Source organism: Trichechus manatus, unplaced genomic scaffold (assembly GCF_000243295.1).
Source record: "Trichechus manatus latirostris isolate Lorelei unplaced genomic scaffold, TriManLat1.0 scaffold00007, whole genome shotgun sequence".
Classification (NCBI taxonomy): domain Eukaryota; kingdom Metazoa; phylum Chordata; class Mammalia; order Sirenia; family Trichechidae; genus Trichechus; species Trichechus manatus.
The window spans coordinates 3,911,975-3,927,527 of record NW_004443943.1 but is presented as its reverse complement, the minus strand read 5'-3'; the positions used below and the strand labels follow the sequence as shown (position 1 = coordinate 3,927,527).

At 37.5% G+C, this 15,553-nt stretch overlaps 1 protein-coding gene across 4 annotated transcripts; it reads left to right on the top strand.

Moving 5' to 3' along the window:
- Positions 1-462: 462 nt before the first annotated feature.
- On the top strand, positions 463-14,259 carry CDK1 (cyclin dependent kinase 1). Of its 4 annotated transcripts, none has more exons than XM_004369860.2 (8): positions 463-548; positions 3,812-3,873; positions 8,438-8,594; positions 9,465-9,588; positions 10,749-10,919; positions 11,893-12,056; positions 12,180-12,321; positions 13,970-14,259. In XM_004369860.2, the coding sequence occupies exons 2-8, from the start codon at positions 3,837-3,839 to the stop codon at positions 14,066-14,068; spliced, it is 894 nt and encodes a 297-aa protein (XP_004369917.1). In that variant the 5' UTR covers positions 463-548; positions 3,812-3,836; the 3' UTR covers positions 14,069-14,259. The 4 variants fall into 4 exon arrangements, with proteins under 4 accessions (XP_004369917.1, XP_023595101.1, XP_023595093.1 ...); XM_023739321.1 differs by lacking the exon at positions 463-548 and adding an exon at positions 1,072-2,178; XM_023739333.1 differs by lacking the exons at positions 11,893-12,056; positions 12,180-12,321; positions 13,970-14,259 and having other exon boundaries at positions 10,796-10,915.
- Positions 14,260-15,553: the final 1,294 nt, after the last annotated feature.

Here is a 15,553-nt window from a genome sequence, read left to right as displayed (position 1 = left end):
GGCAACTGAAAATGTGCTCCTTTGGAGAAATAGGCCTAGCCTGCAAGCCACACAGAAAAACATAAATATACATTAGCCTTAAGTATTAGAATCGGAAGGACTTGAATCTTGATGTAAGTGTAGTTTCATTTTTGTGATAAGGTATCTGAGTGCGATAAAAATTGTACCGATACAGAAAGAAAGAGAAACCCCATAGAAAACAGTAGATTCCCGAGGACTAGAAACAGTAGGACGACGCTCCCCTGGAATTAAAGAGAGCGCTTGCGTGCAGATTCAGTTGGCGCCCGCCCTCCTGTTTCTTCTCCAGCCGCCGTTTCCTGTCTCTTTCGCGCTCCAGCCACCCGGGAAAGCTAGCGCAAGCGTAACTGAGCTCTGATTGGCTCCTTTGAAAGTCTACGGGCTACCTGATTGGTGAATCCGACACCCTTTAGCGCGGTGACTTTGAAACTGCGTTCACTTAGCTTCAAACCTGGCTCGTGGAAGTTGAGGAGGGAGCGAGCGGACGTGGTAGCCGCTGCCGCCGTCACTACCACGGGATAATAAGCTGGGTAGAGTTGCAGGGGTCAGGGCCATGCCGATGGGGCGTCGACTTGGCAGGGCCTGGTTCGGGGCTTCGGGAGGGGGAGTATTGAGGAATGAGGTGATGTTTGGGAGCCCGGGCTGTGTCTGCGTGGCCCAGGCCTGGCCTCGGGAGGGTGGGCAGGGCCTGGAGCGCGGGACCCGGGGCCTCAGCGTGTAAGTGACGCCGGGGCCCGACTTAGGGGGAGTCTAGGGGACCCCCAGTCCTGAGTGGCTTACTTCGGGGAGGGTTGGGGCTGCCCTGGCTTCGGAATTCCAGTGTGGGGCCGGGGTCGGCTGTTTTTAGGAAGAGGCTGCCTATCTGGTTGAGTAAGCTTTCTGGTTATAGTGCGAGCAGAATTGAAGCAAAGTTAGTGCATTTGTTCGACGACGCAGAGCTCCTGCGGAGTGCCGGGCTCGGTCGTAGGCCCAGCGGCTGGGGCCTGCCTTCTGCGCACGCTCTGCTCGGGCTTCTGGGTGGGCCAGGTATCCACGCCAGGCCCTAAACGCGTCGGTCCAGAAAAACTGACCCGATGAACTTGTTTAGCCTCTCGAACTTGCCTCATTCCACAGCCCTTGCCCACCCAGAGGTTCCAAGACAACAGAGCCAGAGGGAACTTTTTAGAATTTATTTTATACTCGTAGTTGTTAATATACTATGGGATTGGCAAAAAATGGGAGGCTAAGAAATGCGTTTTTATTTTTAATTAAAAGTAAAGAGTTTTTATTGAGAGCAAGGCAGTTTGCGAACTGGGAATCCCGGGGTCCAGTGGATTCTGAAATAAGGAATCCGAGGAGGAGACGTTTCCGGGAGTTTTTATACTACTAGGGACTTAAGTAAAAATGCAGTGATTGGTTGACATTTAGGTAATGGTGACAAAATTGGGTGAGGGTACATCTGATTGATAGATTACATACGTTTCTAAAATTGTTTTTTAAAAGTTACATAGTAATTAAATTGGCTACACCTGGCCTCAAAACACGAGACCCTTCTTGGTGACTGCAGGGAGGACTTGAGTAATTCTGAAGTTTATCCTGAGTAAACATCTTCTGAGAATTGTTATGGAACCGGTTTTCTGAGCAGGGTGTATTTTTTGAAACGTGTGTTTTTAATACCCGTGTCAAGTCCTCTAAGTAATTTTTATCTAACGTTAAAGTTACTAGTCGGCACGTTTTGGTTCCTCTACGGGCCTCTGGAAGTCTGGACAGGAAGACTAAGCCGTAGCAGGTACTCCACATCCTGCAGCTAACAGTACTGAGCCTCAGGGAGGCATTGGAGAGGCATTCTAAAGCTGCATGTTTTACTTAAAATTGTTACAAGTGGAAAACCGAAGGAGGGTAATTGAAGCCAGCTTTGAAATTGTTATTTTTAGAAGTTTATTCAAAGTGAGCTCAACAGTTTTATTGTGCATTAGGCGTATCAGATCGGGTTATCGAGGAAAAATAATTGTCCTACGTTTTCTATTGCCGTCTTATAAAATTATAAATTCTTATAATGAGCACTCATGCCCCGTGTTGTGAAGTTTTGTTGATTCAGAATGATTTATCGCTACTACTTTCTGTTGTGATTTTTTTTTTTTTCTCCTGTGAAGATGGGTGCAAGAAATAGAACTTCTAAAGGTCAGCTGCTTTGTTGACCCTTACATGCTTTTATCATCAGTGATGAATGAGTTAGGAAAATCAAAGTAATTATGTTTTGGATTCTGAAGTTATGTTTCATTGGTAAACTTACCAGCTGAAGAAGTCTTAAGTGTCTGGGCAGCAAATCAGCTTTTTTTTTTTTTTAAAAACCATTCTTTTATTTATACATAAATATATATAAATCCATCTCAACGAGATGGATTGACACAGTGGCTACAACAATGGGCTCAAGCATAACAACCATTGTGAGGATGGTGCAGGACTGGGCGGTGTTTGATTCTGTTGTTCATAGGGTTGCTATGAGTCGGAAACGACTCGACGGCACCTAACAGCCATGTAAAATGTTTGTGGTTGAGAATACACAGAGCAAAATACACACCAATTCAACAGTCCCACCATGTACAATTCAGTGAGATTAATTAGATTCTTTGAGCTGTGCAACCGTTTTCACTCTCCTTTTCTGAGTTGTTTCTCCCCCATTAACATAAACTCATTGCCCCCTAAGGTCCTTGTCTAATCTTTGGAGTTCCTGTTGTTAATTTAATCCCGTATAGATAGTTCTTAAAAGAGCACAATGCTGAGGCAGGCATTCTTTACTAGTTAGGCTAAACTATTGTTCAGTTTTAAGAAGACTTCACGGGATATTTTTAGTTTAAGGTTTAAGGATTATCTCAGGGCAATAGTTTCGGATGATGCGTAGCGCATAATTGGAAATTTATCTACGGGATTGTATTTTTCATCCTTTCCTTTTAGGCTGCGCAGTGATGTTTCCTACTTTTGGAAAAAGTACCTTGAAAGACTTGTAATAGATAAGCATGTTTGTGTATATAACTGCTAAAAACCAAGCAGAAAGTTTAAAGCTGCCACATGAGCAGCTATAAAAACTTAGTTTTCGGTGCTCAAAACAATCTAATGGGTGAGCAATCAGACCGTCTTTTAGCTCCCTACTCATGTCTTTTATAATTGTTTTCTTTTGAATTAACATCTTCATAAAAATATGAAGCAGTACAAATTCAGTCAAATGTATTATTTGCTGATACATTGGTATAACCCTGGCACGCACTGGTACTCCTTAAAACTCCTGGTTTTCATTTGTGAAGGATGGGTTTAGTTGTCTTAATTTGAGGGTTAATTTGATTAAGAAGAAGCTAAGTGCTAGTATGGAATACAAATATTTTCAGTGTTTTAGATGCTAACCAAAAGAACCAAACCCATTGCCTTCGAGTCAATTCTGAGTCATAGCAGCCCTGTAGGACAGAGTAGAACTGCCCCATAGGATTTCCAAGGAGTGGCTAGGGGATTCAAACTGCTGTGATTCCGGTCAGTAGCCAGGCTCTAACCACTGTGCAACCAGGGCTCCCTAGACGCTAAAGTGGGTGGGAAAGTCTTATTGCAGGTGTCCTTATCTTTGTAAATATTTGACATATAAATATTAAGTAAGTATTTAATGTAAATATTAAAATACATAAAGTGTGTAAATATTATAACATTTGTGGAATACTTACTATTAATTGCATTAAACACTGCTAAATGTTTCACATATAGTGACTTAAAACCACCTTTTGAGTTAGTGACATGTAATCAAATCAGTTTTTTTCCCCCTAATTTTTAGGATCTACAACACATATTGAGCAACTATGGAAGACTATACCAAAATAGAGAAAATTGGGGAAGGTGAGTGATTTCAGTAATAAAGTTTTAAAATCATTTTATCGATGCTACAATGCCCATGACATAAAGAAATGTAAATATTTGTAAAACTCAACCTCTGCGGTATCTTCCAATACTAATAGTAGTAAATATAAACATTCTTTACATAATACATAATAACCCAAACATCACAAAATTATTCCTATTTCTAGAGAATTAAAATCACTCTAAAATATTTGGCCCCTCCCCAAAATATTAGTATTCTCCTAATACTAAATACTTAAGTAATATTTGGGAGCCCTGGTGGCGCGGTGGCTAAGAATTCAGCTGCTAACCCAAAGGTTGGCGGTTGGAATCCACCAGCCACTCCTTAGGAACCCTATGGGGCAGTTCTACTCTGTCCTATAAGTAATATTTGTGTTTTGAAAACACTATTGATAACTTGTGTGTGGTGAGGGAAATAATTTGTTAATTTCATATAGATTTTTAGTCTCCTGTAGTTATGTTTGGAACCCTGGTGGCATAGTGGTTAAGAGCTTGGCTGCTAACTAAAAGGTCGGCAGTTCGAGTCCACCAGCCGCTCATTGGAAACCTTATGGGGCAGTTCTACTCTGTTCTTTAGAGCCGCTATGAGTTGGAATTAACTGGACAGCAACAGTTTGTTTCGTTTGTTTTTTCTAGTTATGTTTAACGAGCTCTGGTGGTTCAATGGTGAAGTGCTCAGCTGCTAACAGAAAAGTCAGAGGCTGTTTGAATCTACCCAGGGCTTCACGGGAGAAAAGACCTAGTGATCTGCTCCCATAAAAATTAAACCAAAAACCGAATCTGATTCTGACTAGGAATCCCTATGGGTCAGTTCTGTCATTAGGGTTGCTATGAGTCTAAATCAACTCGATAGCACACAACAACATAGTTATGTTTAGGATGATAAATAATTTTACCTAAGCTTTCTAAGTGGAGTGTAGTAATTAAATATTAAACTGATTTGAATACTTTTAAATTTAGCCCTGGGTTTAAATGAAGGAACCCTGGTGGTGCAATGGTTAATAAGGTCAACAGTTAGAAACCACCAGCCGCTCTGCAGGAGAAAAGACTTCTTGCAGATTACACACTAGGATACTCTCAGGGACAGTCCTACTCTGTCACAGGGTCACTCTGAGTTGGAATCAACACACAACAACAGGTTTAAGTGACCTGTCATATATATATGTTTAAGCTGTTGTGAATCCATTAACTTTCATATGTAGTCAGTTCTTTCTCTGTAGTACTTTTGTTAAAGCTTTTAAAGAATGTTTTAAGTATATATGGTATAAGTGAAGGGTAAAAACATCCCTTTATTTTCTTCAACAGGATATGTAAGTTTCTGTATAGGAGTTTTGATATTAACATTCTAAACTCCAGGAACAAATGGTAAAATTTTTATGAAATAATTTGCTATTAGATCTTATATAAGTTCTGTTGAGACACATTCCCATCTATATTATTAAAGTGCTCAAAAACCTCAATGTACAAGGAATATTAAATAAGAGGAGGGATAGTAAGATAATGGCAATGACAAGTTGGTGGTTAGGTTGGAGGTAAATTTTTTTTTTAAATTGTACTTTAGATGAAGGTTTACAGAGCAAATTAGTTTCTCATCAAATAGTTAATGCACATATTGTTTTGTGACATTGGTTGCCAACCCTGTGACATGTCAACACTCTCCCCCCTTGACCTTGAGTTTCCCATTACCAGCTTTCCTGTACCCTCCAGCTTTCTCGTCCTTGCCCTTGAGCTAGTGTGCCCTTTTAGTCTCGTTTTGTTTTATGGGCATGTCTGATCTTTGGCTGAAGGGTGAGCCTCAGGAGTGACTTCAGTACTGAGTTAAAAGGGTGTCTGGGGGCCATACTCTCAGGGTTTCTCCAGTCTCTGTTAGACCAGTAACTCTAATCTTTTTTTTCAAGTTAGAATTTTGTTTTACATTTTCCTCCATTTCTGTCTGGGTCCCTCTATTGTGATCCCTGTCAGAGCAATCGGTAGTGGTAGCCAGGCACCATCTAGTTGTGCTGGACTCAGTCTGGTGGAGGCTGTGGTAGTTGTGGTCCATTAGTCCTTTGGACTAATCTTTCCCTTGTGTCTTTGGTTTTCTTCATTCTCCCTTGCTCCAGATGGGGTGGGACCAGTGAATTATCATAGATGGCCACTCACAAGCTTTTAAGACCCCAGGTGCTACTTACCAAAGTGTCATGTAGAACATTTTCTTTATAAACTATGTTATGCCAATTGATCTAGATGTCCCCTGGTAAATGCTTTTTCTGTTTTAACTTGCAAATTTTATTTGTTGATTCCTTTTTTTCAAAAAAAAAAAAAAAATACTTCAATACTTATTATACCCATTCTACTAGCTAATTTTGTTGTTGAATTAAAAATACTTCTGATAGTACAAGGGGATGCTGCATCATTCAGAACTGGAAAAGGTACACGCAGGATTGTACTGTTTCACCTTACTTATTCAAGTCGTATGCTGAACAAAATCTGAGAAGCTATACTATATATATGAAGAACACAGCATCAGGATTGGAGGAATGCTCATTAACAGCCTGCAATATGCAGATGACACCTTTGCTGGCCAGAAATAAAGACAACTTGAAGCACTTCCTGAAGATTCAGTATGGATTATGCTTGAACATGAAAATGTAAATTCTCACAACTGGATCAATAAACATGATAAAAGGAAGACAGAAGAAGAATTGATTCATTCAAATTGTAGTGTTGGTGAAGAATATTGACTATACTGTGGAATGCTAGAAAAATGAACAAATTAATCTTAGAAGAAATACAACCAGAATGCTCCTTAGAAGTGTGAGGATGCTGAGACTTGGGCTTGCTTGCTTTGGACACATCATCAGGAAAGACCAATCACTAGAAAAGGATATCATGTTGGTTAAGTAGAGGGTCATTGAAAATGAGGAAATGCTCCATGAGATGGATTGACAGAATAGCCTCAGCACTGAACTCAAACATACCAACAGTCATGAAGATGGCATAGGACCGGGCAGTGTTTCATTCTGTTATACATAAGGTCACCATGTGAGTCGGAGCCGACTCGACGGCAGCTAACGTCTTCTGATAAGATGAAACCGGTATTAAGGCAGACATAGACTATTGTGTAGAATTTTTCCTTTTTAAAAAATGTTAGAAAAAAGCTTATGTAATATTTTGCTAATGATCAAACTGTCTTTAATATTCTAAATAAGACAGTAGGTAATTTATCAGTGGTTCTTAGCTTTTCTTGAGATAAAGCTGCCTCTGAAGACTGATAAGAGCTGTAGCCTCTCTCCCATTGCAGTGTAACACTTGAAATCGTACTGACGTGCAGAAAGCAAGGGCTATTCAGCAACATTTTACAAACAGTTAAGGGGTTCAGGACCTCCCAAAATTGTCCAACCCCAGTGTCAGAAGCCTTTATTATCTAGGGTATTAAGTGCGGCTAACCCATCTCCCTTACTATTGCTACTTCCATTCCCAATAGCCACACCCTCACCATAAGATCCCCTTATATTGACATTGTTGCTCATTGTCTGAAGTCCATATATCAGGAGTCCGGCCACTTAGCGTTCTCATGAACTTCCTAATGGGTGAGAGGCTTTCCTACTACGTAGTAAACGTAAACTTTATTAGTTTGTTTTTTTCGCAAAAAATGTGGTCAGTCGTAAAAAGTCCAGACTTAACGGTCTGACTGAGACTAGAGGAACCCCAGAAAACATGGCCCCCAGACTCTCTTAACCGAAAACTAAAACCATTCCCGAAGCCAACTCTTCAGACAAAGATTAGACTGGACTATAAAACAATACTCGTGAAGAGTGTGCTTCTTAGTTCAAGTAGGTACGTGAGACTAAATGGGCAGCTCCCCTCCATCGGCAGGATGAGAAGGCAGAAAGGGACAGGAGCTGGTTGAATGGACACAGGGTGGAAAGGGGGAGTGTGCTGTCACATAGTGATTGCAACTAGTGTCACATAACAATATATAAATTTTTGTATGAGAAATTAACTTGAGCTGTAAACTTTCACCTAAACCACAATAAAAAAAAAAGTAGTCTTTTTTTTCTTTTACTCCATTAATTCTTTTGTGGATAGAGAGCTGACTGTATTTTGAGATACATATACAAGTGTTTTGAAAAGCATAAGGCAGTCTACATAGAATTTTCTGAAAGTATCATGCTAGTGTTATTTCCTGAGTCCAAATCTTTACTTTGCATTTTATGCCTACCTTATTGTTGGGTAAGATACCTGATAGGAGATAAATTCCAATTTGCAAAGGATCCATTTCTCTAAAATATACTGGGAAATTAATGGTAATTGAAATATGTGGGAAACGTGATGAATACATGAATTTCATTTCTAAACTATGCTTGTCACGGGTTGTAGTTAACCTCAGTTTTTTTTTTTTTTGGAAGCCTTTAGGGTATAGTTATGAGTAGATATTTCTCGTCTGGCTACAGCAAACATTTCTATCATGTGACATCTATGGCATTCAAAAATTTTTAGAAATCTCTTAGTTTTTTGGGAGAGTATTCATGTAGCAGATAATTTACTTTGTCTATTACAGGTACCTATGGAGTTGTGTATAAGGGTAGACACAAAACTACAGGTCAAGTTGTAGCCATGAAGAAAATCAGACTAGAAAGTGAAGAAGAAGGGGTTCCTAGTACTGCAATTCGGGAAATTTCTCTGTTAAAAGAACTTCGTCATCCAAATATAGTCAGGTATGGCCCAATGTCTGAATTTAAGACATTTTCCATTTACCATTTCAAATAAGAATTTCAACATGGGGGTTTTTACATTTGCTTAATTTTTAGTGTAACTGCTGAACAGTTTTTTTGTTAGTTGAGAATGATGGGCGTGGATAAAAGAATAGACTGTTAAAGTAAGAGCAGAGTTAGAGGCAGTTGTTGATATAAATTAGTACTTAGGGCTAGAAAATCAAGGCCAATTGACAATGGGAGAAAAGGAGGCCCTTTTTATAGAGTCTTGTCAGTTCTCTCTCTCCCAGTCTGGAAGCTCTAGTTTCCTAAACACTCCTTGAGTTCTAAGACAGGTACCTAGGGCAGATGAAAAAAAAAGTTTTGTTTTTCATTGGGGTCCCCCCCCCCACTTTTTTTTTCCCTTCCCTTCAAAGAATGTGGATTGGTGTTTTGGGGGAGTTGTCTTCCTAACAATTCAACTTAGAATTTAATTGCATTTTGCTGTGGGTGGGAATGGAGAGCAACTACTGTTAAGGTCAGATATCACCTTAAATTTTATTTCTATAGTTTATTTCAATGGAAAGTCAAGCTCTGAGCAACAAGCAGACAACTCAGAAATGTTCTCGTGGTATAGGTTAAAGGTTGGCACCTTCTGTATAATGACATTTTATTTTAAGTTTCTGCCATGAGATTCCTTTCTCTAGTTTTATACTAGGGCTTTATCTATTAGGGAAGCTTTCCTAAAATGATGTGTTTATTTTTCATAGTAAGTTTGTTATAGCACTACTTTTTATAAGATAGCTACTGTAAGTTTAGGGAAGTATTTTGATTTTATGGAAGAGAGGTTAAATATTTGCTAGATTTTTTTCATATAATGGTTATATTCTTCAGTCTGCAAGATGTGCTTATGCAGGACTCCAGGTTATATCTCATCTTTGAATTCCTTTCCATGGATCTCAAGAAATACTTGGATTCTATCCCTCCTGGTCAGTTCATGGATTCTTCACTTGTTAAGGTAAGAAGTTTACCTAATTTTATTAGTATTTATGCCGTTGTGAACTTAAAGGATCTACTGAATATGTTTTGTGTTTTGTGAGAATATACGTTAGAAAGTAGAATGAGGAACCAAAGAATAGTTCATTTTTCTCCTATACAGGTAGTCTATAGATAAGATTGCTAACAGTTACCCATTTTATTGCTGGCTAGTGCATCTACTATTCACATACAATGAAAACTAGTACGTGAGCTAACAATACTGGAAAATTTGTTAGTTGTTGTTTTCCACATAGCTAGTCAGTTGTTCCAATTGGTTAGTTTTTTGTATTATTTTATGTCAGTACTGTTACTATGTATACATTATTTCTATAATAATCATGTTACCTCAGATGTCAAATACATTGGCAATAAAGGCCTTGTAAAACATTTATCTCTGAATTGCTTAACAGCATTTTATGATAATTGTATTCATTTTAATGTCCTCTTTGCCATTTCTTTTGAAATCTGACCAGTGTTTCCAGAGAGGAAATTAATGTGTAAATAAAGATAGAAGTGGAAAAGACCAACCTTATTCAAGATAGAGGCCCCTGGGGTTGCTGGGGTAAAGGTTGACAGTTGAAACCCACACAGTGGTACCATAGAAGAAAGGCCTGGCAATCTGCTTCTGTTAAGATTGCAGCCAAGAAAACCCTATGGAGCACTTCTACTCTGTAACACTGGACCACCATGAGTAAGGATTAACTTGATGGCAGCGAATTTAGGATTTGTTGTTGTTTTTTGTTTCTTATTCCAGAGAGAAATGGAGTTGGTATACGAATCTAGAACAAAGTTCCAGAAACTTTCTAAAAACTAACTTGTGACTTAGGATCATGGCCAAGAAATAAGTACAAGAATAAAAAAATAAGTAAAAAGTAAACGAAGACTAAATGGTTTCAAGTTCTGTGGGATATAGATGTCCATAACTTGAATATCTTTGTCTTAGGTATACAAACATGATATTATATATAGTTGGCTTTCTTATCCCCAGATGCTTCTTGTTAGTCTCAAATGGCCTGAAAATGTTTTTGGAAGTTAAATTATTTCCCTGTATTATGATTTCTGATGGCTTTAAAACGAACCCACCAAGATTATTTAGGAAATCGTGTGTGATTGTTTCTAATTTATATTTTGTTTTTCCAGAGTTACTTGTACCAAATCCTACAAGGCATTGTGTTTTGTCACTCTAGAAGAGTTCTTCACAGAGACTTAAAACCTCAAAATCTATTGATTGATGACAAAGGAACAATCAAACTGGCTGATTTTGGCCTTGCCAGAGCTTTTGGAATACCTATTAGAGTATATACGCATGAGGTAAGTCTTGTTTTTTTATGGTGCTTTTGAGTATGTGATTACTGGATTGTTTCCTCTATTTGTTCGTTAAGTCAAGAAAGAAATAATAAAGATTTCCCTGGTGTCAGTATCAATTTATTGCCTCTCAGTTCTAAGTTCACTCTCCATTGCATATTATGTGAAAATGGAACTGAGCCCTTTAAATATTTTCCTTTGTCAGCTGCTGTGATGTTAGGCTTTGTAAGTAAACGGGGGTGCTGGAGAAACATTGCAGGAGGGAGGGGTTTTTCTCATACTAACATTTTCCTGTTCACATTACCGTGTGGTTTATTTCTCCTGATTGGATCTTCACTGATACACACTCAACACGGGTTAAAAGACATGTTTTGTTGTTCAAGGGGTACTATCTCAGACACATTTAGAAGCTACCAACAACATATGTTTTGTCAACGTTATTAATGATTTGACATTTCATTTGGTATTTCTAGGGGAAAAGGAATGTTGATTGATACAGTAAAAAATTATCAGAAAAATGTCTTCCAAAGGCTGTCCCCAGATCGCAACATAACATTGCTTATCTGGTTAGATGTCTTGGCTTTTTTCTGTTATCCCTTTTTATTTTCTCTCCCGTGGATCTAAATAAAGATAATTTGGTTCCCATTGGTTTAAACAAAGGATATTTCTTATGTTTGTTCTATAGACCAATAGTAAACTTCAAGTTTCTGGTTATCATTTTAGCATGTAAACAGTACCTGCACTTAGAATAATGTCAACCCCGAGTCCATAATCAATGAGGTGTTTTTTGAAAAGGCTCCGTCTCACTGTTCTTTTCCTCTCGCTTTTTCCCGTTAATGAACAGAACTTAGTAAATGAAATAGTTATCTTCAATTTAATATTTTGTGTATAGTTAACTGAGGACCATCCAAGTGAAATCTAATGTTTAGCTAATTTAATGGACTATACTTATTCAATGTAAAAATGTGTTTTATGATAGGTAGTAACTCTCTGGTATAGATCTCCTGAAGTATTGCTGGGGTCAGCTCGCTATTCGACTCCAGTTGACATTTGGAGTATAGGCACCATATTTGCAGAATTAGCAACTAAGAAACCACTTTTCCATGGGGATTCAGAAATTGATCAACTCTTCAGGATTTTCAGGTATTTTTGTTTTATGCCTAAGCTTTAAAAATTTTTTAAGTTGAATAATAATAAATGCAGTCTGTGTATAACATCGACTTTATATGTATGCTTAATTATTTTTTGTTTTGCTGTGGTTTTTAGAGCTTTGGGTACTCCCAATAATGAAGTGTGGCCAGAAGTGGAATCTTTACAGGACTATAAGAATACATTTCCCAAGTGGAAACCAGGAAGCCTAGCATCCCATGTCAAAAACTTGGACGAGAATGGCTTGGATTTGCTCTCGGTAAGGAGTGCTGTTTATACTGACTTTAACGTTATTAATTCGTGATTCCGAATGTACTCAATCCTTCCTTGGGAAAGGGGAAGAAACCAACATTTATTGAGCTAGGCACATAACTTACGTCTTTTATGTCTATTGTATTACTAGCTCCATTTTAGCTATCAAGAAACACTAGTGTTTTGAGAAGAAGATTTAGCATTAGTTTTGTTTTTATTGTTAGGTAGCTGTAGACACTCTTTGAAGGAGAGGCCAGGGTTAGGTTGCTGAGCTTTACTGACCTTTCTTTCCAGTTTGTTTTTGGTCTCTATTTACTACTAAGCCCCTTATTTAGTTTATTACAGACATAGGTGCTTTCCCTGTTGCTTGATATTTTGAGTTCTTGAAGCCTTTTATTGCATGAACTCCATTTCTCACTTTGTGCCTAGTGTCTACATCAGAAAGAGTGAAACTAATATTATTCTTAAAAATCTTTACCCTCTCTTACATTGCCCTTCCCAACTAACATTTGCTTTCTTTAAAAACAAAACAAAAAACTGGTAGAATAAAAATGATTGTCCTAGGCTTGCTTAAGGAAGTTTGTTTTAGATTATCAATATTGTTGATTTGATTCAAAGGCTCTTCCATATTCTGGGCCCAATCTGCCTTTGTAACCTCTATAATTCTTGAAAATAAGACTTTCACTTTAATTAATTAAATAAAAATCAGGTACTGTAAATCAGAGTTTCTCAACCTAGTCAGTATTGACTTTTGGCCAGAAAACTTGTTGTTCTGTGTATTGTAGGATATTTAGCAGCATCCCGGGCCTCTGCCCGGTAGATATCAGCATGTCCCCAGTGTCCCCCTGAGGGGTAAAAACATCTTCAATTGAGAACCACTACTGTAAATTTTTTTAAATTTTAGTTTCACCACTCCCCAGCTCTGTGAATTGGGTCAGGTTACCAAAGCTTGAACCTCAGTATCCTCCTTTGTAAAATGGGACTAATATCTACCTTTTGTTGTGAGAATTAAATTATATGATATATGTAAAGCTCAAATGGTAACTTGTTAGTAAAAGTATCTCGTCTGCTTGTCAGACTTTAAAAATCATTAGTAAACTTTATTTAGCTTTTCTTTGTGATGTGTAAAATTAACTTTAATACTAGGTTTCTCTAACCATAATTCATTTAGTGACTCATTTTTTGCTGTGTTTATAAAACATTAGACTCTGGGCTTTTTTTATTTGGAACTTGCTAGCAGCTACATCAGAGACCACTATAGTTAACTGCCATCATTTCAAGAATGTTGTAAATAACTCAGATGGCTGTTTAACTCTCAAAGTAAATATAATTAACTACATATCTTTTTTTCCTAAATCTGTATCTTGATTTTAAAGCTATCTGTGAATGCTTTTGTCTTACCATAATTTATAACAAAAGAGGTTATTGAGGTATCTCTGATTTAAAGAGTAGATTATTCTAGAGCTTGAGGGTGAAATATGAAGGATAAAACATGGTTTAGTGTTGAACTAATGGAAATGTCCGTTTAGTTAGATTTTCACTATATTACTAGTTTATTGGTTATTGGTAGTAAGAGTTTATGAGATGTTTTTAACTGGTTCATTTCCTAGATAAATAAAAAGTTCATTTCTTTTTCTCTTTTTTTATTTCCCTAGAAAATGTTAGTCTATGATCCTGCCAAACGAATTTCTGGCAAAATGGCACTGAATCATCCATACTTTAATGATCTGGATAATCAGATTAAGAAGATGTAGCTTTCTGACAAAAAGTTTCCATGTGTTGTATCAAGAACAGGCAGTCACACTTTTACTGTTAACTCTATTTTTGTCTTGTATACTTTTCTTTGTTGTAAAACTCAAGCTGTACTTCATCTTCTAATTTCAAAAGTGTAACTTAAAAATGTAAATATTGTTCTATATGAATTTAAATATAATCTGTATATGTGTGTAGATATCACTATAACAACTGTTTGTTACTACAATAAAATTATAAATCTAGTATTGATGCCAGGAATCAAGACAAATCTGAGTTGGCTTAAATCATCTCAATCCTTACAGCAGTCCTATTTTCCAGGAGTTTTGCAAGTTGGAACTAGTAAAATTTAGGAGAATGTGTTCACAAGTTCAAATTTTATAATACTCTAAAGTATTTTTATGCTCTGAGTGTTTAAATTTTCATGTCAGTTTCTTTCCATGTGGTAACTATACAACCTGCCTAAAGAATTTATTTCTACTGGCATTTCCATTTGTGACCATTTAGTTTTAAGCATTCAGAATGAGAAAACTATCCAGACATGGGAAATGATGCTAAATTTGTAGGCATTTTCAGTGAACTATAAAACTAAAGGGATGCCAAAGTTTTGCTAAGTTTTACTGTCAAAGGTCAAGGGCTGTCTACAGCAGGGAGGAACAATTTTGAAAATTTATGAACTATCCTATTTTTAGTTAGGTTAAAAAAGCTGTTAAGTGAATTCTCATGCCTTGGTCAGAGGTAATAACTATATGTACGAGTTGCTTATCTTGGCTTTTAAAAGTCTGACTTAAAAAACTATTTGCAGATTTTGGCATAGTGTTTATTAGCAGCCTCTTAAAAAGATTCTAAGGTACAAGTGTTAGCTAAAACCGCTACCTTCAGGAATTGTTTTATAATGCTGCTCATTGTGATTCTTACCTATAAGCAGGCCTACTTTAAATTATCTGCTATAGTTGAGAAATGTCTATTAAAATGGTTTATTGGTGTGTACACATCTGTATCAGTATCCCCTCAATTTTTCTTTCTGGTTACATGTGGCTAGAATGGGCATTCTTGTGTTGATTCTTAGACCCAATTGATTAGATAGGTATGGATGATCTACCTGATTTGTGTTAATCAAATCCTTTCTCTCGGACTTTGCACTCTGTAGAAGAAAGTGTGGATTAGTCTCTTGGCCATGGGTATATAAAATGTGAGGTTTGGGCTGTCTTGTTCTAGGGTATTTGATGGAAGCCAGTCTTCAATAAGAAAATGCAAAGCCTGGATGGTCAATGAAGTAGTTTGGGGTTAGATTGTGGAGGGCTGTTAAGATTTCTGTTAATTGTGGTGGGAATTTGGTAAATAAACGGTCACAAAAAAGATTTGAGAGGCTGGTGGCAATGGCATGGCAATCACTACTTCTGATTTTGTGTCTTTCGGCAAATCAGTACCTACAGACTTGTGTTTCCACAGCTCAAGTGAATTGTTGAACTAGATCTGCTTTTCAA

Excerpts from the sequence above, each read along its gene's own strand:
- CDK1 (XM_004369860.2), top strand. The coding sequence starts at position 3,837 with ATGGAAGACTATACCAAAATAGAGAAAATTGGGGAAG. Across the intron at positions 3,874-8,437 it reads AATAGAGAAAATTGGGGAAG|GTACCTATGGAGTTGTGTAT; the intron begins GTGAGTGATTTC and ends TGTCTATTACAG. Across the intron at positions 12,322-13,969 it reads ATGGCTTGGATTTGCTCTCG|AAAATGTTAGTCTATGATCC; the intron begins GTAAGGAGTGCT and ends TTATTTCCCTAG.